The following is a 26,137-nucleotide window of genomic DNA, read 5'->3' as shown; positions in this document are numbered from 1 at the left end:
AAATATAATTTGTAATGGGAGGGGGATGGGTTGAATGGTTATATTGAGAAGAGATTAATTTATTAGGTTTAGAAGACAATTCCATTTCACTAAAACAAATCAATTTGCTCTCATATGCTTTTGCCAAGTCAATTCTTGTGACATGAAAAGTTCCCAACGCACAATCAATCCGTCTTAGAGTGGAAAAGGATGTTATATAAATCATAAGAAATCCATTCAAGTCAAACCAATTCATGATTAATAGCTAGCCCTCCAGGCATTACTTGCTGGACTATGAATGTTTTGGAAACAGCATTGATTGGAAGCATCACAAATGAGATGAGTAAATTATTACCCTTATTTGGTTCCAAGCAAATGCCTTTATGTGGGCAAGGTCCATATGAGAAACTGACAACGGCTTGCTCTAAAAAGGTTAGAGACCAGTTAAAGAAAATAATTTTTTTATTCTAGTACAATAGTCTGAGGATCCAATTTAGTCACAGATAAATAAGTGAAAAGAGAGGAAATGACAAATAAAAGATGACAAATGTCGAACAGTATACAAGACCCTTTAGCTTCCGATGTAGTCACAGTGAAACCAGCAGTTATCCAAATGCATGCATGAGTTTGAAAGAAATTTCTCTGTTCATGTATGCTTTCTCCAAATTACTGGCCTACAAAATACGGCAACATAAGTCATCTTAGTTTCTACATCAAGTGAAACGATGCTTGCCTTTTTTCTCTATTCATTAAAGCAGTACATGGTAACTAGCCGCATAACCAAGCCAGTAATCACCAATTGTTATCAAAACTGGCCCTTCAGTTAAAGTTCTACAGCAGGCAATCATCATACAATGTTGGGACGGTTTGACAATCTGCTGCATATTGACCAGGATTAAAATCTAAGCATGCAGATATTATTTTCAAAATGCAGAAGGGCTCAAGTACGTTTGCATACAGTTTTCTTTATAAAATATCTACCAGTCAGTCACCAGAATTTAAGAGATAAAGAGCCATAAAACAGGAATTCAGAAATACATCAAGTCAGCGGCGACGAAATGAAGGGCCAGCAAAAGAGTAACGAGAAGAAACTGGGGCCCGTGAAGCTTCCAACTTGTCTCCATGATATGACCGCCGAAGATGATCAGACAAAGCATCAGGTGCAGCATAGATTGGGTATTGCCTATCTCGTTCAGAATGCCTATCTCGTTCAGCCTCTCTCCTTGGGAAGTTATCCGTCCCAGAAAAAGGTCTTCGCCCAACCAAATAAGAGTTTTCCTCCCTACTTAAAGGTGCCAAATATGCATCCCTAGGTGAAACACCATGGTGATAGACATGATAAGGATCCCTACTGTCATTCAAAAACAGAGAATCCCTACTGTCATTCAAATAAAGATGATCAGTTCGAACACAATCTACATGAGCAGGAACATTTCTCGTGTAGCCATGGTCTAGGTGATGGGGTTGATAGTCTCTGTCATAAGATTCCAATATAGGAGTAATATGAGATGTGGTACCCACATTCCTTCTATATCTTGGTAGACCATACGAACGATTGTTCTCCATTGGAAACAGATCATGAGCAATTTCCTCTTGTAGGTCAAATTGATGATCCCTATTAAGAGACTGCACGTTATAGCTTTCCCTCTGCAACCGGGACCATGATCCCCTAACATTGTGGGGAGATTCCCTATCTCGAATTATTACCTTTGGCTGGGAGTGGACAGGGTGCATAGCTGAACGAATTTCAACTGGTCGGAAAAGTTGAGTGAGCTTCCTCACCTGAAACAGAATATTTCAAATATCATTCATCATAAAAAACAATAGAAACAGAAATACAGAAGGGCCACCAGAGGTAACGTTTAATGCTTACTTGTCTAACAGTAAGTTCTGTTCTGAACTTGTTTTTTTCATTATAATTATCCTTGATGGCTTTTCTGAAAATGCGCTCTGGTAGTGGGAAACAATCAGCAACAATTTTGAACCGTACCTGAAGGTGTCACCCATCAGCATATAAAACAAAACAACATCAGACTAATTGGACAGGAAGATGAAAGAAAGTAACCTGAGCAGGAAATTTGCCACCAAAAGCTTTGGGTTCAAGCTTCATGCCACCGGAAGATGAAGCCTTGTAAATACCATACAGTAGCTTCAGATCAAAATCATAAAGAAAAAGTTTAAGCCCAGGTTTGATTTGTAAAACATCATCCTTTTTACCAGCTGAAACACCCATGACTCGATAGCGGAAACAATCAGGCTTTGTCTTTCCATTGCACATAAAGATGAAACCACCAAGCCTTTCAGCCTTCTTGTCATTTACTTGACTCCTTTCCGTGCCACCTCTCCTAACTTTGGTTTTTATACTCCTAGAACCCTTGCTTGAGTCCCTATGCTTCTCTTCACTCTCTAGATTTTGCTCAGTCTTATCCAATTGACTAGTCTTATCTTTACGAGCCTGCCGGATCTTCTCCCTACGACTTTTGCCATTGGTGCTCCTGTTTTGGCTTTCTGCTACTTTCTTTTCACCTTCCTGACTCTTCCCCTTCAGTGGTTCATTATCAGTTTCCTTGAGGTGGCTACTGTCTGAAATTTGTTTCTCATCTGCATTATCCAACACCATTTTGGAAATACTAATTCTTCTTTTGCCATGAATCTGCTGAGTGCCACTGTTCTTCTTAGCCTTGAGTTTACCAGCATGAGATTTCTTAATAATTTTAGATTTTGTCTTCAATGATTGTGGAGTATTCTTGTTACTCAACTCTGGTTTACTAGATCCTTCAGGAGGATCAGTAACCTTCAGTTGGCTAGTGTCTGACTCTTCCTTCGGACTTCTGTCAGCACTGCTCTTATTTTGTCTTTTTTTTATTTTATTTTCAGCCTCCTCACCCTTGCCCTCAGATGGTTCATCACTATTTTCCTTGAGCTCACTAACGTCTGAAACTTGTTTCTCACCAGCATTATGACAACTCTCAACATTATCCACCACTTTTTTAGAAGTCTTAATTTTTCTTTTCCTATTAATCTTTTGAGAAACATTGTTCTTCTCCCCCTTAAGTTTACCAGTTTGAGATTTCTTAACAATTTTAGATTTTGCCTTCAATGATTGCGGGGTATTCTTGTCACTCAAATCTGATTTACTAGTTCCTTCAGGAGAATCAATATCCTTCTTTCCATCATCTTTTCCAGAAGAAAGATCACCAAAAGTCACTTCAGAAAGATTCTCAATGGTCAATATATCATGTTTTCCTGGTGACAGAAGATTCACATTTTTTCCTGACGTTGGAGAATTAGAAGACAAATCAGGAGGATTCTCTGCACACTTCTCATAATCTTTTCCAGATAACGGAAGATTATCAGTGCTCATCATACCATTTTTTATCAAAGGCATAGGATTGGAAGACACTTCAGTAGGATTTACAGTGCCCACCGTACCATCTTTTTCTAATGACATAGAATTAGGCGATACTTCTGGAGGATTCTCATCACCCATCACATCATCTTTTCTTGAAGATGGAGGATTCTCAGTACCCAGCATATCATCCTTTCCAGATGACAAAGAATTCTCAATGCCCGTCATCTCATCTTTCCCTGATGCGGGAGGATTAGAAGAAAGTTCAGTAGGATTAACTGGGTCAATCTTGCTATCTTCTTGATCCATATTACATGGGCACTCTGCACAGGATTCCAAAGGAAAACTTTACTACATCCAGTGAAGACAAGAAAGCCAAAATGAATGATCTAAACAACCGTGTCAATGGTCACAACCGTTTGACCTAAACATTGTGGATAAATGAGGACAAAGTGTGCATCTAGAAATTATGTTAATGTGTAAAGCCCATTGGAATTGAAACAAGGAATAAGAGAAAAATTGCAATCACTTGTACTAAAGTGAAGACCATGATTGCGTTGTAATGTAAGTAATAAAATAATAGTAGCTGTTGTTGGAAAGCCACCTCAATTGCAGTCATCCTAATGCGCCATAATTGGAGCCTCAAGAAGGTACTTGGTCCTACATTGACTACAAATATGGCTTTAATAGAGCCTATAAGGTTTGGAAGTACTTACCCTATAAGTCAGTTTTATGAGATTGAACTAAACCAAAGGTTTGACTAGAAAATGGAGAGGCAGAGGTGCAAACTCTGAATAGTGGCACTAGCCCGCCTCCTTGATGTGGCCGCATTTTGCATCACACAAAAAGCACAAAGCTATCAGTTTCCTGTAGCAACCAGTATCCATAACCACACAGCCTACTATAGTTCAATGGCAATGTCATTTGTAACAAACTGATAGTTGCTGTTTATAAGCAGTAATAAGTAGCAACCAGTTATATCATTATTCAGAAAGGATGAGGAGCTCTTTGGGTGGAGAGGGATTCTTTGCTTTGTGACAGCTTTATTTGTAATAGTTTTTTAGTTCCTTGGAAGGTAAGGATTAGATGGAAAATGTTTTAGAGTTTATTAAGGATAGTTACAGAATAGATTTCCACACCTTTTTCTAGAGGAAAACAGGTATGCAGATAGGTTAGCTGCATATGGTCTTGGAACTTTAATTTTTACTTGGTGAGATGGAGAGCCCTCTTTGTATTATCTCTGAATTTTGAAGTGATAGATTTGATCTCTCAAAACATAGATTCTCTTGAGTTTTGGTTTAGTCCCCCCACTTTGTATTTCTTTTTTCTATTAATTGTATTAAGAATGCTGCATAAAATTGGTAAGCAGTGTAGTGTTGACCTGGTTGGGATTGCAATAGCATTCTTTACTTGTGATTAAAAAAAAATCATTAACCAAAGAGAAAAGGATATTTTAATGCAAAATAAAAGAGAAAAGACAATATAGTAAATAATCGACTCAGCAAATTGAAATGCAAAATTAAGTTTGGCCAATTGTAAGACCAACCCTTAATAACTACTGCAAAATACAAAGTATAAATTTTAAACCCCAATTAAGAATGAAAATGAGTTTTTTAAAACCCTAAGAAGAACTATCAGTGCAACAAGACTGTTATGCAACAGAATAAGAAAATAAAGAAATCAAATCTTAAACTCATGTCCCGGTATATTCCTTCACCCCCAAAACAACCGGTATGTCCCGGTATATTAAGTTTAAGAAACCACAGAAGCAACATTCTTCCGAGACAACAACTAAATCAACAGATAAAAATATTAAACAGAAACAAACATCGTCCAATACGTGCCCAGGAAATATTTGATTTGATCAAAGTAAAAATTGCCATCCGTGAAATAAAATTCACCCTCTGAATAAAACTGCCCAACAGGATAAATGTAAAATCAATGTTGGAATGAGAGAAATTACCTTTGAAATCGAAGTGGGCTGTTTGAAGGGTTGAGAGAGAAGAAAATTTGTGTAGAGAAAGGAGGAGAAGGACCAAAGTACCAAATGAGAATGCCTCCTGTATTTATCTTACAGAGTTGAAGGAAAGGGAGAGAATATGGAACAGAGAATTTGTCTACAAAAAAACCTGAATGGACCTTTTGTTTTGTTTTAAAACAATTGTAGTTGGTATAAGATATATGCCTCTTATTTTTTTTGTAAGTAAATAATTTAATTAGAAAAATAATTGAATTTAAGTAAATAGAATAAAATTATAAAATAATTAATTTATTTTAAAAAATAATCAAAATTTAAATTAACGCATACTATTATATAAAATTTCGGTACGCATATTTTATTTTTTATTTTATTTCTTACTAATAAAATGTGTATTCACTTTTTTTATTGTAATAATTTTTTTAATTAAAAGTAATTATAAAAATAATTAATTATATTTTTTATATAAATATTTGTATTAAATAATGATACAAACTAAAAAAAAATAATTATTAAAATAATAAAATTAGAAAATAAAATTAATACGAGTAATTTTTGAATTTAAAAAGGTTAGTAAATGATAAAATTGAAAAACAAATGATTTTTTTTATATAACAGTAAGTGCAGATATAATAATATAGATAGTGTAGATAATTTTGTTTCAAGCTAAATTAATTGTTTTACTATTTTAGAAACTTTTTTTAAATTTAGCTATTGTTTTCTTTGACTATTTTTCAAAACTAAAACAATTATTTATAATAAATAAGAGCCTCTCACAATAAAATATTAAATTTATTTTTATTTATTTTTATAATTATAAAAATACTTATTATTATCATAAGAAAATTAACACATGCATACATATGTATTTTCACTGATATAAAGAGTAAAAGTAAAAATAAAATTATTATTTTAAAAAATAAAATTAAAAATATTTATATTTATATGGAAAAAAAAAAATATATATATATATATATATATATATATGTATTATTTATTATCCAATTTTGAAAAGATTATTATAAGCTTATAAATATTAAATAATTGAGTAAATAGTAAATATAAAAACCAAATACAATATATTTTATTATTTAATTTAGTTTAGTTGATTTTCTATCTCTTTAAGTTCGTCAAATTTAAATGAAGAAGAACTCAATTTATACTATTATTTCACAAATAAAGACGATTCATTTTTTTTTTTTCAACTTTTTTATTTTAATTTTTCCCTTATTATTTTATAAATTTAATACTTTTTATTTAACTTATTTTTTTCTTTTTAATTTAACTATTTTTAAATTAAATAAATAAAAATAATCTATAAAATTAAAAAAATTATTTATAAAAAAATTATAAAAATTATTTATTATTTATTTTTATAGTTTTAATTTAATTATTTTTTTGTTATCATAAAAAAAATTGAATTTACATGTTTTTTTACTAACATTTGTCTGTTTAGAGTTTGCGGTTATTTTAGTTCAAATTTTTATTTTTAAATTGAGTTTGTTCTTTCTTTCTTTTTCAATATCTACTTATACTGATATAATAATAATAATAATAATAATAATAATAATAATAATAATAATAATAATAATAATAAGTGATGGATGTTTTAAAGAGTCAAAATAATATATTCAAAATTTATATATTTTATCATTTGTTATTACTATTATAAACATAAATATATATTTTAATATAGTTAAAAATATATATCTAATAAATATGGAGGTCTTATTCTTTTAAATTATTTGAATTTATCAATAATTTAACCAAAACGGTTATTTTCTTTTTAATATAAATAATTGTATGCATAAAGTTATCTCCCATTTTATTTTCAAATCTTGTTTCCAAAAATCATTACAGAATAAAAAAACCTTAATTAAAATGTGTTTTTTTTCTTTCATCAAATATTGACATGATTTAAATATAACTGATGAATTTTTTAAATTTAAATGATGAAGAACATGAAAAATAAAATATTGAATATGGCATTAGTAACATAGTAACAAATTTGTTAAATAATAACAAGTAAGAAGTTGTGACATTCCATTTAAATAAAACAATTCTATTATTCATAATATCTTAGAGCACAAGATAAACAGTATATAAGAATCCACTGAAATATAGTCATCCATAATTATACTAGAAGAAAACTTAGGACACAAAACAAGGCCAATAACCAAATATAAAAAGGGCAACAATATAGTGCAGATTCCTCACAGAGCAATTAAAACAACCAGGCAAAAGTGCCTAGAAAAGATGCTCCACTAAGCAAAAGCCAACCCAGGCTTGATTAGATTGTAGCATTCCCATCATCACTATGATCATCAAGGGTTCCCATATCTATTCACACCAAGGAATTGGTGATCATTACAAAAAGGAAAACCACACAAAGCAGTGTTGTTCTGAGGTGGGTATTCACCAAAGTCCCACATTGACTAAAGTGAAGAAAGAAAAAGTAGAAAACTATTATAAAAGTGATGAGTTGATTTGAGAGTTAACACCACAACACAATAGGTCTCTTGGGTGTATGAAGGGCTTGGATAGTTGTGTGTCATTAAACGGTTTGCAGTTTTTGCCAAAAAAATTGCACTATGAAGGGTTTGCAATTTTAGTCCACAAAAAATTGCACTTTGAGTGATAATGCTTTTGTTGAGTGTTTGTGGATGTAGGCCTTGAGGTGCCGAACCACGTTAAATTTCTTGTGTGTTTTTATTTATATTTTTCTACTCTTATTTGTGGGTGTGCTTCCGCTTGAAGAGATTATTTTTAGTACGTGATTTCCCAACAGTGATATCCGAGTTAAGGCTTTGATCAAGGGAGGAATAGGAACAATTTGAAGTGTTGAACAAAGGCAACTTTACGTGGGTTCCTTGGAAAAAGGTTAGTGCTGATAATTTTCTTTAATTTGTGCAATGACTTCGTTAAAGCTAGATGTTCCTTTATTTGATAGGAGGATGGATTTCTCCTTATGGCAATGCACAATTGAAGATTATTTGGTACAACAAGGTCTAAATTGTGCTTTAGAGGGGGAAAAGCCTGTTGAGATGAAAGATGCAGAGTGGATCACAATTCAGAAAAAAGCAGTAAGCACAATTAGATTGGCATTAGCTCCTCAAATTAAAGTGACTATGTTGAGAGAGACCTCTCCAATGAATTTTTGGAATTTATTGGAAAGTAAGTTTGCATCAACAACTCTCACCAATCAATTGATGATGAAAATGGACTTGTACTCATTGAAGATGGAAGATGGAGGTAATGTGTTTGATCATATTAATAAGTTCAATGAATTAGTATCCAGACTTATGAATGCAGGAGATGAGAGTATTAAAGATGAGGAACAATCATTACTTTTGTTGGCATCATTGCCTAAGTCTTATAAGCCACTAGTGCAGTCAATTCTAACTGGGAAGAGTACACTAGGACTAGATGATGTAGTGAGATCATTGAAGGAGAGTCAACAAATGATGGGTGATGATAAAAGTTCAGAAGATAGTCAAATATAAGTAACTAAAGGTGAGTCAAGAAAGAAATATGGTTACCAACAAGGTAAATTTCAATCGAAAGATATTACTAATGTTCAATGCCATTATTGTGGAGAGTTTTGTCATGTACAGGTTAAATGTCGAGCATTCAAAGAGGACTTGCAGCACATGAAGGAAATGATGTGGAAATCTAAGAGTACTCATTCTACAAATGTAGTCAATCATGAAGATGATCTTTTAATATGTGAGACTTTTGGTGAAGGAGGAATATGTTGTTCTGAGGTGGGTATTCACTAAAGTCCCACATTGACTAAAGTGAAGAAAGAAAAAGTAGGAAACTACTATAAAAGTGATGAGTTGATTTGAGAGTTAACACCACAACACAATGGGTCTCTTGGGTATATGAGGGGCTTGGGTAGTTGTGTCTCATTAGAAGGTTTGTAGTTTTTGCCAGAAAAGTTGCACGAGTTTGCAATTTTGGTCTACAAAAAATTGCACTTTGAGTGATAATACTTTTGCTGAGTGTTTGTGGATGTAGGCCTTGAGGTGCCGAACCACGTTAAATTTCCTATGTGTTTTTATTTATATTTTTCTACTTTTATTTGTGGGTGTGTTTTCGCTTGAAGAGATTATTTTTAGTATGTGATTTCCCAACAAACAGACATCAAACAAAAAGGGTAAGTTAGAGTAAAAAGAAATTTTGAAACATGTTATAGCAAGCAGATAATTAAAACTGATCATAAACATGCAAAACAGTAGGGATGAAATCATGTGATAGCAAACAAACAAGACTCTATGACTCAATTATCCTGATACATATAAAGAGATAGGATTCATTGGATGCTTGCACTTGTGGTGGCCTCTACTACTCTGCAGAGCCATTGCCAATGGGTTTCACCCTACCGCACACAAGGTTAGCCTTCAAACATCTAAAGCCATTATCGTGCCAAAGACTAGGGCCTTCCGCTACTCTCACCACTTGAATTAGTCTATTCTACGTGAGACTAACTGATTCTTTAGAGTTTTGGGTACAATCCTTACTTGAATCCTTATCTAATTATATACACTACACACCACCATGAAATCTCACCAACAGTTTCATGGAATTACGTCTATCTCATACCACAACCATGTTTCTCGTACCAAACCACATTGTATCTCTCACATTATTATATCATACCAAGGCCCATCCAACCAATCAAAATCCATATTTCATTCATTCCAAACCCAATATGTAACAATCTCATTTAATCACCTTAAGCATATGCACATCATACTTCATACTTTTAAAACAATAAACCAACTAATCATGGGAGCATACAAGCCTTTAAACACTCTACTATCATTCTCACTCAAGCTAAGGAGCTTTCACTCAGGCGAGAGGAACCCCTCGCTCAAGCTAACAGCTCTCGCTTGGGCAAGATTTCAAATAGAAGGCACTTCGAGTTCTTGCTCAAGCTAGCCCATCTCGCTCAGGCAAGATTACTCTCGCTTAGGTGAGAGGCCTTCGCTTAGGTGACAACTCGAGACAGAGGGGGGGCGAGTTACTGTTATTCTCGCTCAGGCGAGAGCTCATCGCTTAGGCGAGAGCGTCTCGTTTGGGTGAAAAACACACTCGCCTAGGCGGGTTTAACAGATCCCACCTGCTCTCACACATGCAAAACCAGATTCAATCCATATCAGCAGCACAAGCAATGTATTATCACACGACCAACAACATGTATCAAGCACCAAGAACGTAAAACAGACCAAAAATAAGACAAAATAACTTAAAACAATGAAACCCTAGCTTTCCTTGTAACATCCCAGTAGGATATTACTTAAAATAAGAACTAAAATAACAATTTTATAAATAATACCTCATTTATTATAAACTCATTCCCAAAAAATGCGGGAATTTTAAACTTTTAAACTTAGAAATTACAACGTAAAGTTCAGTGTTTACAAGTCGTCTTTACAATTCAAAAGTCGCAAAAGAAAATCAGTAAATAAATTACATGAAAATTTAATAAAAAGACTTTCTAAATTTCCATGTAATCTGCTCCCGTTCTCCGCTACTATGCATCTCCAGGCTCACCTGTACATAGGGGTGGCAAAACGGGCTGGGCCCAACGGGCCAGCCCGTCAGCCCGTGCTAAAAGGAACGGGCTGGGTTGAAGATTTCAACCCGTCAGCCCGTTCTGGCCCGTCCCGTCCAGCCCGTCAACTTGACGGGCCAAAGTACGGGCCAGCCCGTCCTGGCCCGTTGGCCCGTTTAAAAAAATAAAATAAAATAAAAATAATTAAAAAGATTAATTTTTTAGATTATATATTTTAAATATATAAATATATAATAGTACTATAATTTAAATCATTAACACCTACAAATTAAGTTTGAATTATTAGTTATAATTGAATAATTTAATATGTAAATTTAATAATTATTTTAACTTATCTAATTAAAAACATTAACTAATCAATTAAAAGTTAAAATAATATTTTATTTGATTAAATATGACTTTAATAATAATTTATATGTATATATAAACAAATTTAAAAAATAAAACAAATTAAAAAATTTGAAAACTAATTAAAAAAAAAAAAAAACTAGACGGGCCAGCCCGGCCCGGCCCGTCCTATACGGGACGGGTTGTGACTATTGACCCGTTTCTGTTTGACGGGCCAGCCCGTCCCGACCCGTTTTTGGACGGGCTACATACGGGCCGGGCCAAAACGGGCCGGGCTGGCCCGTTTGCCACCCCTACCTGTACAATCATCTGCTCCCGGATAACACATTATCCGATCATCACCACACACAAACAGATAGAGTGAGCTATGCACATAGGTGAAAATAAATATAAAATACACCCACCCAAATATCACATAATGTCGCAACCGGACGACGAACCAAAAAAGAAAACGGATTTAAAAAGAGATTTGGAAAATGTTGATATTCTGTATTTTTGAAATTTTTTGTATTTTTTTGTGTTTTTTGAGATTATTTGAAAATGTGTGTCACACAACGCGGGCGGTCGGACAGACGCTAAAGGAGAGAAAGAAAATTATTTTGGTATTTATTTAGAAAATAAGTGTCACACGGTGCGAGCGACCGGACAGACACAATAAAGTAAAAGAAAACACATTTTTTCAGATTTTTCTAGTTTTTATTTTTTGCAATTTTTTTTGATAATTTTCAAATATTTGGTTTTCTAGGAATAATAATAAAAAATAAAAATAAAATAAAAAAATAAAATAAAATAAAAAATAAAAAAAAACGAAAATGAAAATAAGCGAAATAAAAATAAAAAAATAAACAAAAAGAGAGAAAAGAGAAAAGAAAAAAAAAATGGAAGTGGAAAACAAAATACGGGGGTACATGAATAATTAATGGAGGTACATGAAGTAAATCAGGTTTATACAATAAAAATGGGGGTGTAACAGGTAAAATAAAAAAAGACAATAGAACACTAATGGGTGGTGGAGTTAGTGAACATGGGGGTGCAGCAGGTAGCAAACCAGTCCAAAAAAAGGGGGTGTGATGCTAGCAAATAACAGGGGTGCGCAGAGAAAACAAAATACAGCAGCAAAACACAAACTAAAGGAGGTGCAGAGATTAAAAAAAAAGGTGCGAGGAGAAAACATATCCAACTCTAATACACAAGAGCGGGAGGGTGAGAATATTAAAAAAAATGGTGTAAGAAAGGAAGTGGGCTAATCAGCCCAACATGAGATGTGTACGGTGAACTTAACCTAAACCCTAACTGTTCGAAAAAACAAGAGCCCCGCCCCTCTCTATCTCTCTCGACCCTTGCACGGCTCACTGCCTACCAACACACCGCCCACACCTCTGCTTCACCACGTGATGAAGGATTGACCCCAACCAAGGATGAAGGCACATGCTTAAGAAGACTAAGCATGTTTAGAAAGGAAGTTCACTAATCCTTCATCCCTTTCATTTATGTTTGTTATTTTTGATTCCCTAAGTTGACTTAGTTGAATCAACTTTAGTTGACTTGTTGACCTTTGACTAGGTTTGACTTGTTGACTATAGTTGACTTGACTTAAGCCAACATGCTAATCTATGTTTATTTGCTTTGTAGGTTAATTAGGAGTAAGAAAGCAATGCTAGGTGGCGCATGGTGATTGGGGAGCATAAATGATGTGGAGGAGAGAGTAAAGCAAAGACATAAAGCATAAAGTAAAAGGCATGAAGCAAGTGTACCTATGTACCTTTGGTCTCCTTTCTTTTTAGCACACTTTGGCCACTTTTTGGAGACATATGAGACACATTCTTTGTCTCCTTTTGTGTAGAACGAAATTAGCCTTGCACACACCATAGTTGGCCCTTTTGTATCTCATTTTTGTAACCTTATTTGACCTAGTTTCTAGAAGCTAGGGTTAGGTTTTTGTAGAGACATCCTTAGGTATCTTTTATTTGCTTAGAGGCCCCTAAACTCTTCTATATAAGGGGTGCTCCTAGACATGTAAAAGGGTTGAACATTTTGAAGTAAAAACACTCTTGTGTCTCAACCATTTGTGAGAGTTTCCTCCCTTGGGAGTGAATACTTTTAAGCCTTATCTTGCATAACAAGATAATCCTTCATCATTTGGTATCTAGAGCCTAGGTTATCTTGAATATGGTGTTTTTCATGTTCTAACCTTGTCTTGTGTAGCTATCTTTGAATGGTCCACATAAAAACAATGTTGGCAGAAACTGTTCACGATTTTAAAAGATTAAACTGCACCTGCTCAGTGGTCCAAAAATTACGTTCTTGATGTCAAAAGAAAGCTCTGTGAGTCTAGTTTCTAACAAAAAAAGAACCAATGCATTTGGAGTTCTGTGGAGAGAGTTATGATCAAATGAGTGAGCAAAGGTCAGAGCTGCCGAGAATACGAAAAACAACGTTTTCAGGTTATGTTGTGGCAATTTTGGCTTCGGTTTTGCACCTCTTTAAGCTCCTAAATGTGGTTGGATAACATGTCTTTGGATGCTTAGTCTTTGAGCCTCAAATCCATGAGTTTAAATGCATGATAGCTACATGTTTGTGTCTTTGTGTATGTCATGTTGAGTCTTTACATGTGTCTAACTTTTGCTTGAGTCATATGTCATATGCTTCTTTGAGTTTTCTTATTCTTGTTTCTAAGTATTTGAGCTATTGCATGAGATCTATGCCTTTTGTTGTAGCATGCTCCTTGAAATTGATTTTGACCTAATTTTTAAGGAACTAAGTGTTCAAGACACCCTAAAATATCCTTCTCATCATCTTAAGTACCTAGTTTGGAAAAGAAAAATTATTTTCATGACCAAAAACAGTTTGGCCAAGAGCTAATGTGTTGCTTGGTGAATTCATTTGGCCATTTTTACTAGGTGTTATGCTACCAAATTTTATACTTGGATTTTGGGTGATATTGGCAAATTAGTTTCATGCTTTAACTTGGTTATGATCTTTCTTGGTGTATGCATAATTTGAGGTATAATCTTGGCTTGTTCAAATGCTTTCCATAGAGTCTTTAAAAGTGTTTTTCATTGCTTTAGTCTTGTTCAAGTTTTGTCTTTAAAACAAAATTTCCTTAGAAGTTAAATTTTCTTGTTTTTGTGTTTTTCTTGCTTGTCACTAGGTGTTCTTTGTTGTGTCATAGTAGTTTTCTTTTCTTGAAACTCTTGGGATGTTGTGGCCGAATCACTTGTCTTGCATTTGAAAGGTTTTGAACAAGTTTTTAAAAGTGTTTGCTTCACTCCTTTGGTGGATTTTGAGTGCTAGCCTTGCCTTGTTACTTTGGGAGTGTGATCTAAACACTTGGGTTGCATTTTGGGTTGGATTTGGTCTCGATTTTCATGTTGTCTAACCCCTAATCCATTTATTTTGTCTTGGATTTGAGTGTTTTTGTTGTAGGAATCATGGCAAGTTCATCAAATGCATCTACACCAAACAAAAACAATACATTGATGAGATTGCTTCGGGATTTGGAGTTGTCTAGGAAGGAGGCCTTTGAACAATTGAGAAAGGACAAGGAGCAAAGTGACCTAAGAATCCAAGAGCACATTCAAAGGCTTGAAGCTAAGGAGCAAGAAAGAGAGGCTAGGAAAAGAGGGCATTCTAGGCACAAACCATCACAAGATAAGCAAACTCCAAAGATTCCTAAGTTCAAAGGAGAAAATGACCCAAACATCTACATTGAGTGGGAACAAAAAGTGGACCAAATTTTTACCATTCATGTAGTTAGTCATCAAAAGCAAGTAGATTTGGTAGTCTTAGAGTTTGAGGATTATGCCATGACTTGGTGGCATCAATTATGTATGGACAATATTAACCAAGAGTCACTCGCGACTTCTTGGAGGGACCTTAAAAATTTGATGCGCGCTAGATTTGTTCCTTCCTACTATAGGAGGGAGACTCTTTTGAAGCTCCAAAGGCTTCAACAAGGGTCCATGTGTGTGGATGAATATTACAAGTTAATGGAGTCCATGCTTCTAAAAGTAGGACTCCAATTTGAAAGTGAAGAGGAAAAGGTAGCTAGATTTGTGAGTGGGTTAAGGAGGGACATACAAGATTTAGTAGAGTTATATGAGTACTCCTCTCTTGACAAAGTTTTACATTTGGCCATCAAAGTTGAAACTCAATTGCAAAAGAAAAAAGAGGCCAAGAGGAGTGGTTCATACAATGACTACTATTCTAGTACTCGGAAAGATAAAGAAAGAAAACATGATAAATCACCACTCAAGAGTTCCAAAGACCCACCTCCTAGGACTAATTCGTCTAGGCCTTCTAATGAAACTCCTAATTCTTCTCAAGGTACAAGGACAAGTTCTATAAAATGTTTTAAGTGTTTGGGATATGGGCACATAGCTTCAAATTGTCCCACCAAAAGAACCATGGCCTTAAACCTTAAAAAAGAAGTAGAGAGTGAACATTCTTTCCCCCCTTCCCCCAAAAGTACTTCTTCCCACACTTCTTCAAGTGAAAGGATTAAACCCCTTGAAGGTGCATTGTTAATGATAAGGCACCAACTAAGACAAGTTTCCAAGGAACTTGACCCTTCTTAAAGACAAAACCTTTTTTATTCAAGGTGTCATATCAAAGACAAACTATGTCCCCTCCTCATAGATAATGGAAGTTGTGTAAATGTGGCTAGTACAAGGGTTGTGGACAAGCTTGGCTTGAAAACTATCCCTCATGCCAAGCCCTACAAGCTATCATGGCTTAAGAAAGAAGACATTAAAGTAACTCAACAAGTCCTCATTAACTTTTCAATTGGAAATTTTAAAGATGAGGTGTTATGTGATGTTGTGCCTATGGAAGAAACTCATATTTTGTTAGGTAGGCCATGGCAATTTGATAGAAAAGTCTTTTATGATGGCCATGCTAACACCTATGCTTTCTCCTTCCAAGGTAAGAAGTTCACACTCCTACCTCTCTCACCCAATCAAGCAAATGAGGACCAAAATAAAGTGAAAGATAAGAGAAAAGATGAAAAAGAAAAAGAGCAAGTTACCTCCAAAGTGTTACTTGCCTCTAAAAAAATATTTTCAAAGCAAGATGGACATCACCATTCTTTCTTCTCTTGCAAGGCTCAAAAGGAAGACCCAATGCACAAGCATGAGAAGAATAGTGGTCTAGAAAAGAGGGATGGCCTAACCAAAGCTAGGGGTAGTACACTTAGAAAAGATGGAACAAGAGCTCATAAAAGGGAGGCGCAAAACCTCCCCCAAATCAAGTCAAGCTCCATCTACAAAGGCTTAAAGAATTTGTGGTCAAATTCTCTCCAAGAAGGGGAGGATGATGAAGGATTGACCCCAACCAAGGATGAAGGCACATGCTTAAGAAGACTAAGCATGTTTAGAAAGGAAGTTCACTAATCCTTCATCCCTTTCATTTATGTTTGTTATTTTTGATTCCCTAAGTTGACTTAGTTGAATCAACTTTAGTTGACTTGTTGACCTTTGACTAGGTTTGACTTGTTGACTATAGTTGACTTGACTTAAGCCAACATGCTAATCTATGTTTATTTGCTTTGTAGGTTAATTAGGAGTAAGAAAGCAATGCTAGGTGGCGCATGGTGATTGGGGAGTATAAATGATGTGGAGGAGAGAGTAAAGCAAAGACATAAAGCATAAAGTAAAAGGCATGAAGCAAGTGTATCTATGTACCTTTGGTCTCCTTTCTTTTTAGCACACTTTGGCCACTTTTTGGAGACATATGAGACACATTCTTTGTCTCCTTTTGTGTAGAACGAAATTAGCCTTGCACACACCATAGTTGGCCCTTTTGTATCTCATTTTTGTAACCTTATTTGACCTAGTTTCTAGAAGCTAGGGTTAGGTTTTTGTAGAGACATCCTTAGGTATCTTTTATTTGCTTAGAGGCCCCTAAACTCTTCTATATAAGGGGTGCTCCTAGACATGTAAAAGGGTTGAACATTTTGAAGTAAAAACACTCTTGTGTCTCAACCATTTGTGAGAGTTTCCTCCCTTGGGAGTGAATACTTTTAAGCCTTATCTTGCATAGCAAGTGGCGGCACACATCCACTCATCTTCAAGGTTGCCATGGCTTCTAGCCTAGCCTTGTAGTGGCGTGCTTGTCACATTTTTACCATTTCTTTCCTTTCCATTTTATGTTTTCTTCTTCCTTTAATTGTTCTTGGTTTTCTATGGTTTATGTGCCTTCCATTTCCTTTTTGTTTTGAATCAATCCATCATCTTCTTCTCTTGAGCTTTTTGAAAGGAACCTTCACATCTAGATAGCATGCTATCTTAATGTCCAGTGGAGATTTCACTTAGCTTTCTTAATCAACTCACACCATATTCAATAATCTTAAAAAGGAACAAGATAATCCTTCATCACCACGCCACCCCACGACTGGTTGCCGGCGACGCTAATCGACGCCGGGGGCGTCGTCCTCCCTCTCAGTGGCTCAACCACCTTGTTTTCACTCACGCACCGGAACGTAACTCCGAGAGACCAACGCCGACGCAGCGCCTGCAACTTCTACCGTGAACGCCGCCGCTGCCGCGACCGAAGCGTGTCACCCACGGTGCCAATTCCCCCTTCTGCACGAGGATTTCTTCCCGGTCGAAGCTCCGCGCGTTCCGCTGCAAGCCCGTCGTAGTCGTTTTCGCGTCGCACCACCTCGCTGCCACCGTCGAGGGAATCGCCGGCGCCGCTGGTGCGAACAGGGGGTGCTTCCTCTCCTCTAATCTACGAGGTCGAACAGAGGCCCACGACGACAATGTTGGTGAGCAAAACAAGAGTTGCTGTCGTTAAAGCTCCGACTCGCTAGCGGCAGCACCGCCGGCGATTTCCTCTCTTCTCTGTTTCGATTGGATGTGGCTGATGATGAGAAATGTGAGGGTTTGTGTGATGTTTGGGATTTAACAGAAAACGAAGAGTGGCAGTGAGGCGTGTCTGCTTGATTTTTTGACTGCAGATTGAAGGTGATGGGGGATTGGGAGATGATAAGGTTGTAGAGGATGGAGGTGAGGGCGTGATGCTGATGATGGCGAGATAGATTGAGGGTGAAGTGGTGGAATGGTGCGTGATTGGGTGATGAAGGTTGCAGTGTCTGGACTTTGTATTTTCATGTGTTTTTTGCAGGTAGAAGATGAGTGTGGAGTATGTAATAGTGGGGGAATTGGTGAATGGACAATAATCGTGAATATAGGGGTGATGGAAGCTCGTGTATTGTTGGCTAACTTTGGGGACTGGAGACGGCAGGGATAAATGGAGGTAATCTGTGGCTATGGGGTTCGGTTGGGAAGTGACTGCGGTGGGTTAGAAGGTAAAGCTGGTCATGTTACGTGTGTACAGGGGGAGGAGAATAGAATGGTGAAGGTGAAGGAGGATAGAGTGCATTACGTGATATTGATGTTAGGTGCTATGGTTGGATTCTGTTTCTTTGTTTGTTTTTTTTTTATTTAGATGACACAGACACATTGTAAATGGATATCACAACGGCTTTTTACACACACATGCACATGAATCAACAAGCAGAAGAACATAGCGCAACAGAACACCATATTCGCATATTTAACAAGCCACAACAAGCCACATACATTCCAGTTCATATTCACGGCAACGATACTTACCTCTTGATGCCCCTTTCTCTTGTGATGCCCCTTTCCCCTTTGATCGCAACTTTTGTTTTGTTCTCCCCAAACCTCTAGGATCTCTCCCAACTCTCTTTTTTTCCGCTGCTCCACTACCGGTTTCTATGCAGGAACTATCTTTTTTCAAAAATCTCCTTTCTCCCCCCTCTTCTCTCTTTTTTTTTTTGCTCTGAATATCAATTAGATATGAATTGTATATGAATTGTATTTGAAATTTTTTTCTCTTCCACCTTTCTTCTTCTTTTTTTCCTGAGTGCTGAGAACCCCCTTTTTGTTTAGGTCCAGAGACGTAGAAAGGTGGGAAGTGGCAGTTGCTTCCCCTTTTGCCTAATCTGTAGAGTCACTTCTCCCTTCAATCAATCCATGTAGATGCAGCCAGTCAGTCACTGGCCTCCCTCGCTGATGCATTTTCTTCTTTTGTTGGATAGGTAGCTGCAGCTAAGCGAGTGTGTGTTCCAGGGTGCCAAATAAGGAAAGAGTTAGGCAGCCTGTGTGCAGAGAAATTGAATGCTCTGCGTCCTTTTTCTTTACTTTTCTTTTCAAATCTCCGTTCTACTTTTTTTCATTGCACTTTTTTCTTTTTTTTTCTTTTCACTCTTTTCTAATCCGTTTTTTTACATAAAATAAAAATAAAATAACATAATAATAATAATAATAATAATAATAATAATAATAATAATAATAATAAATAAAAATAAATAGTAATAAAAATGAAATAAAATAAAAATAAATATGAAGAAAATTGAAAACAAACAAAAAGAAAAAGAAAAGAAAATAAAATAAAATAAAATAAATAAATAAAAATAAAATAAGATAAAAGGACATAATAAAATCAAAGTAAAACAAGATAAGAAAGCAAATAATAATAAATAAATAAATAAGTAAAAATAATAATAACAAAAAGTAATAAATAAATAAATAAATAGATAAATAAAATATATATATTATTATCCGGACAAAATTGGGTGTTGACACATAATTATTTCACTCTTAAAACAACGAAATACCCATTTTCTCACACTCATAACTTTTATGAGCTCATGCATGTATTCTTGATCATGGGACTTTCCCGTGCTTCCACGAACCTCCCCGCTCGTAGCCTTGCTTCACAGACTCCTTCTCCCGTCTTCCGAACTCTTCGCTCGGACCCAAACACGCATACCCGCCTTTCTTACTATGAACTCCCTCACTCATAGCATTCCCAAGTTGAGCATGAATTGAACTCCTTCATTCATTCATCCCAACAAGGGTACCTCCGGTGAACTAAACCGTTCACGTTCTGCATGCGGTCCACTTGATACGAACTCCTCGCTTATGTCACCAATCAAGCACATCCCAGATCACCAAAGGACTTAGTCAATCAAGTTCAGCATCACAACCAAGTTTCCAACCATAGTCATATCCGCTTGGCATTGCCACAACACCGCCAGACAGAATCCAAGCAGACTGCCTGGCGCACCATCCTGTGCCGCCAGGCGCCACTTAAGTTCAGTGGCCACTGCCACTGTTTTAGATGTCTTCCGCTTGGCAGCTCACCCCACGCCGCCAGGCGCCATACCAGTAGCGCAGTGCTAATGGTTTTTGGCATATAACAACCCTTATTGGACCCCTATACCACTTATACACAGACTATCATGCAATCATGTTTAAACAGACCTCAATAATACTCCCATAACAACATTTACCAAGCATTATAATTCATAATTCTACAATCCAAACCATACCTATACTTAAATATAATGCAAGTAATCTAGGATTTATTCCTTTTTCCCATTGGCACGTGTTAACTCCCTTTGTAAATCAATATTCCAAGAATACATAATTACATTACCCATTTCGCAATTTACCAGATTCAGATACATAATCCCTCGATTCTTTCATGCATTCAACTTCATAAGACTCATCCTTATACACTCTAGCACTCAATTCCATAATATGTTCAATTTTCATATGTCCTTGAACAACTATCCCATTTCATGAATAAGAACCCTCGAGCCATAACCCCAAGAACGTAAGTCACAGCGCCATTTAAAATGCCTCTGTTCTAACGTGTCGCCTGGCAGTAGTCCTGGTGCCGCCAGGTGGTGCGTGACCATCTGGGTTCTGTCAGATTCCTCCCGCATCCAGTGTGACTCGCAACCCCATGGTTTCAATGTTCACCTTCAAACTGGCGTAATTTCGCATGCACACCACATCCAGGGTTCATAATATAATCATGTTATCATCAATTCCACGCAAACAATGCACCACTCTTAAATGTCATCTATGTTATTCATCCACAATCCCAACATGAACCCTAAATACCAAATTCATATGCAGGTTCATACAATCTTCCACCAATTAAGCAATTACAGATAATCACACAACATACCAATCATACACACATCATAGAAACCAACTCCAAACGTCCCAACATCGTTGGAACATCAAAAACCCGAGAGAACTGGGCAAGCCAGATCGTGTTGCCTGGCGGACAGCACCTAGTCACCAGGCGATGCATAGAAGAAAACCCAGAAATGGGTTCTGGAGGCATGAGTCGCCTGGCGGTCCTTCAACGCCACCAAGCGGCTTCTGGAAATTTCCAGAAACGCGACAGAATTCAACGCAACTCCAAAATACACAGCCCATTCATCCAGAATAGCACGAAATCATATAAATGGCATACAACACACAAAATTAAACTCCCCTAACTTGGTTTCCTTGCTTAGGATGGATACTTGAGAGTTTCCTTTGATCACCAATGGTCTCCCCTTGGCTTACTCTCCCAATTCAGCTCCCCCTTCACACCAGAACACTCGTTTCTCTCTGAATTTTTGCTCCTCACAATACCCTCTCCAATGGCAACCAACAAAACCCTCTTTCTTACCACTAATTGGCCTTATAATGGAGTCTTAATGATGGTTAAATGTCAAAAACGCAAATGAGACTTAATGGTAATGTTAATTACCATTCAATTGCCTAATACCTTCTGTTTTTCAGCCACTCTTGGCTCTGCTAGGGTTTCCTTTAACCCTTCAAATTCATGCCAAAACTAAAAATAGCAAAAATAAAGTTTAATTTGGGCTCTCCAAGGCTTAAACCCACAACCATGCCAATGTCAAGTTAATGCTAAACCATCAAGCCAATTCATGTTTCTTGCTAACTAATATAATTCAATAATTATGCCATCATTCAACATGTTCAATCATATTATTAAAATAATAATAATTAAATAACACATAATTGGCATACATAAGACTCAAACCCAAGTCCTTTCGACACAACTAAGTACCCTTAACCACTTAAGCTAATACTTTTCCACACCACCTTTATCAACATTTAATGCCATAAAGACTCCCACTATCCGCATTTATTAATTAATTAATTATTTAATTAATTAAATTTCAAGGGTCTTACATTCCTTACCTAGACAAATGCTAGCAAACGAAGGCAAACACCTAACAGAGAAGCACCATAACCCAGGAATCAATTAGTGAGTTGAAATGTGGATACCAAAACAAAAGAAGGGTATGAGGATGAACCCTAAACCAAACTAACGTACCCAAACTGGAAAGGGAAAGAAAAGACAAGGAAGTTTAGGGCTCAACTTACTTGGAGGTATAATGAGCTTTGCTAGCTCGTAGAAGAATGTGATTGAAACCCTAACACAGTTCTTGCTTCAGAAAAGGGAGGGAGAAAGGGAACAATTTTTGAAAATGAGACCAAGTGAGACTGAGTTGTTTGAGAAGTGGGAGGCAGAATGAGAAGTAAATGGGGCTGAGTGGAGGATTTCTGGAGGTCCCCTAATGGGTTGGCCTTGGACCCACGAAAAGACGAGGCCCAAACCTCTTTAGAGTAGAAAAATGGGGCTTACACAAGTAAATAGACTAAATCATTATAAATATTATTAGATTTTTAAATTTAATAATTATTTAAGTTTAGATACTCATATTTTAAAACAATAAAAATATATCATTATATATATGAATGAAATATTTAGGAGGTCATGGTCTTATTCAACCGTAAGGAAGATATGTCCTTGATAATAATTATTTATTTCTCCTATAGATGCAAACATAATAATTCAATAATAAATAAAATAGGACTAACAATTAAGGGGGCAAAATAATTGTTTTTTTTTATGTGGTCTAATTTTGTTTTGATCTACTAAAAATCCATTTTTTGTTGTGGAATAAAAGGAAAATATGGCAGAGAGCAGAAGAAAAATAAAAGTTGTTGAACATTTAAATGCTTGCAAAATAATGAAAGATAATTTGAAAAAGGAAATAAAAATATGATTTGAAATAAAAATCTTGTTTGAAGGTTTAAACAAAAGGAAATATGAAAACAACATAGAAGAAAAAGGAAAGAAGAAAAACAAAAGTATGAAGAGAACAGAAAGCCGAAAAAGGAAAGAAGTGACATGATGCAGTCATGTAGCTTTTTTATATCACATAAGAAGATAAAGGAAAGAAGTCACCTGATATTGTCATGTACATTTTTTACTGTTTTAGTTAACTGAGGACTCCAACATAAAATATGGGAAAAGCTACATAAAATAAAAGAATAATAAGGTTAGAAATAAATTAAAAGGTTGAATAAAATAATTAAAATATAATTATTTTAAATTAATAAACAAATTATATTTCCAACATAAATTATAGAGATTGTCAAAGTATTTGCTTTTTATCGTGATAGAAAGAGATTTAGAAAAAAATCTAACAGATATGAAGAAGTGATATTTACTTTTTTAGACATATATACAGTTTGATGTATTTGTAGTAAAATTAAATTAAATGACAATTAATGTTATTGTTGGGTACAATGATAGCATGGACATATTTTGTCTAATTCAATGTCAAGCAAATACATACTCATTTAATTTATGTTTTTCAAATCTTCTACATTATTAGTTCTCATATCCAATCCCATGGACAACAACTTTTGTTCTTGCTTTGAGCTCGTCAAGCATGAGCATGAGCATAGCAGCTGGCCATCTTTTTTACATAAAATTGCAGCCAACATTCTCTCTTTTGCATAAAAAACATTACTTGCTTTGCCTTGAATTCCAACACTGCCTGATACAACAAATCCACCTTGGGTTCTAATCAACAAATCTGAGTAAGTCCTTTTAAAAAAATCAGAAGCAATATGAAAATCAAACATATAAAAATAAAATTGTGTGGATTTAAGTGCATAACCTGGATTTCCAGAAAAACTAAGATCACAAAAAGTAAGAACATTTTAAAACTACTTAAAAATTAATACAATTACTTCTGATACAATACAATAACATCAGCAACCACCAACCATGAATGTGAAAAAGAAATTAATTTCAGGACAATAAAAGATGAACATAATGAATTGAAACAAAATTAAAATGATATCTTTGAATCAACAATACAACAATAAGAAAAATAATGGAAGAAGATGAAAAAAATATCAGATTATGCACACATGTACGTGGATAATGGAATACTCGCCTGAAAATTGATAATGGAATACTCGCCTGAGAATGGATAATGGAATTCTGTGTAACATAATTTAAAAATATCAATTTCCTAAAACACAAAAAAATTAATGAAAATTATGAATATGAATGCATTTAAACAGAACTCAATGAGTTCCAATGAGTTCCAACTTCAGACTAAACTCATCACTGTCATTTTGTGCATAATTTTGTGATGTGTTTGAGACAGAAAGGGTAAACGTGATTTCACATTAAGGTATCTTCTTCGACCTTGCATCCTGTATATCAATCTTGAAAACCTACAAATTAGGTAAAAAAATTTGAAATCATGAATATGGTGATGAGAATAAAGTTAAAGAAATGTGAAATAATCACTCAAAATGTGAAATCATCCTGTATAGCAATGTTCTTCGTCATTCTGCTCACTGAAGGCGTACCCAAAAAGCAAAAGGCAAAAAGCAAATAAAGATAAAGAAAACATAAAAGAAGTAAACTGTGAAAGCATAATCAAAACCTGATCTTTGGACTTGACGACTTCTCCGATCATCTTTGTTAGTGAAATCATAACCAAATCATAAACAACAACGAAGATAGAAAAAAGACAAAAATAATCATGTAAACAAAAAACACCAAAACCTTACGAAGTAGTGGTCGAATATGATGGAAATCAGAAAATACAGTGTACACATTTCGTACAGGGTTTTGTTGATGATCGGAGACTAACATATTATGAATGCCTTTATATCTTCTTTGAACTTGCATCCTGTATATGAATCTGAAAAAGCTAGAAATAAACCCTAAAAAATATGAAATCATGAAAAATAAAAAACCATGGAAAGTTCTTCGTCAATCTGTTTACTGAAGGCGTACCAAAAAATGGTGAAGGCAAAACCAAATCATAAACAAAAATGATGATAGAAAAAACTTAAAGGGTAAACGGTGAAGGCAAAACCAAAACCTAATCTTTGGACTTGAAGACTTCTCCGATAATTTTCTTTGTTAGTAAAGCCATAATCAAATCTATTAACAGAAGGTTAGGGTAGGGTTTCGTTGATGATCGGAGCGTAACAAAAGGTTAGGGTTTCAGATGATCGTGGAGTAAGAGAACGGTAGGGTTTCAGTGATGAATATGGAGGGTTTCGTTGATGATCGGAGAGTAACATAAGGTTAGATTTTCAGTGATGATTATGGACGATTTCAGTGAGGCAGCGTAGGGTGTGGGTGAGAGAAAAGTGAAAAAATGGAGGCTGCAGATGGTGACGACAGAGAGTGAGAGAAGAGTTGAGTGTGAAAGAATTAGGGTTTAGAAAATGCGTTAACACGTGTCATCACCAGACGTTGCCACTTGTCAAAAAAAATAGAGTGTTTGAACTTTCTATTTTGAGTTAATTCTGTGTATTTTGCTTTTTGTGGTTGATGGAAAAACTTGCATTTTGTGCTACCTTGAATTGTATTATTAATAGAGAAAGACCAAACATTATCAATGTTCAAATAAAAACAAATTCTAGATAATAATTTAAAAGTTAAAATCAAAATTAAGTCATAATTTCTTTATTTACTTAATCTTCTAAATCATTGATATTAATTTATTATTAAATTACATTTATAATATTTCGACTAATATTTTTTCAAATAAGTTAAAGTAAATTACAACCGTTTCTGTCAGAAGAACAAAATAAGACTGAAAGTCTCTTAAGAAAAATATTTGTACATTTGGAAAAATAAAATGATAATGGATGTAGATGAAAAACTTTTATTTAAAATAGGTTTATTGTAGGTTTCGCAGGATTCAGTAGTTTAGATATTTTGTACTTTG

At 35.3% G+C, this 26,137-nt stretch overlaps 1 protein-coding gene across 2 annotated transcripts; it reads right to left on the bottom strand.

Moving 5' to 3' along the window:
- Nucleotides 1–423: 423 nt before the first annotated feature.
- Nucleotides 424–19,400, bottom strand: LOC114173470 (uncharacterized). Of its 2 annotated transcripts, none has more exons than XM_085669837.1 (4): nt 18,852–19,400; nt 2,045–3,651; nt 1,853–1,969; nt 424–1,761 (listed from the first exon to the last, which is right to left on the bottom strand). In XM_085669837.1, the coding sequence occupies exons 2-4, from the start codon at nt 3,635–3,637 to the stop codon at nt 1,024–1,026; spliced, it is 2,448 nt and encodes an 815-aa protein (XP_085525963.1). In that variant the 5' UTR covers nt 3,638–3,651; nt 18,852–19,400; the 3' UTR covers nt 424–1,023. The 2 variants fall into 2 exon arrangements, with proteins under 2 accessions (XP_085525963.1, XP_027913703.2); XM_028057902.2 differs by lacking the exon at nt 18,852–19,400 and adding an exon at nt 5,292–5,486.
- Nucleotides 19,401–26,137: the final 6,737 nt, after the last annotated feature.

The sequence above is a fragment of the Vigna unguiculata genome, chromosome 2 (genome assembly GCF_037176805.1).
Source record: "Vigna unguiculata cultivar grain cowpea cultivar isolate G323 ecotype 2 chromosome 2, ASM3717680v1, whole genome shotgun sequence".
Classification (NCBI taxonomy): domain Eukaryota; kingdom Viridiplantae; phylum Streptophyta; class Magnoliopsida; order Fabales; family Fabaceae; genus Vigna; species Vigna unguiculata.
Note: the sequence above shows the minus strand (reverse complement) of the source record. Positions and strands in the feature narration are given on the sequence as shown.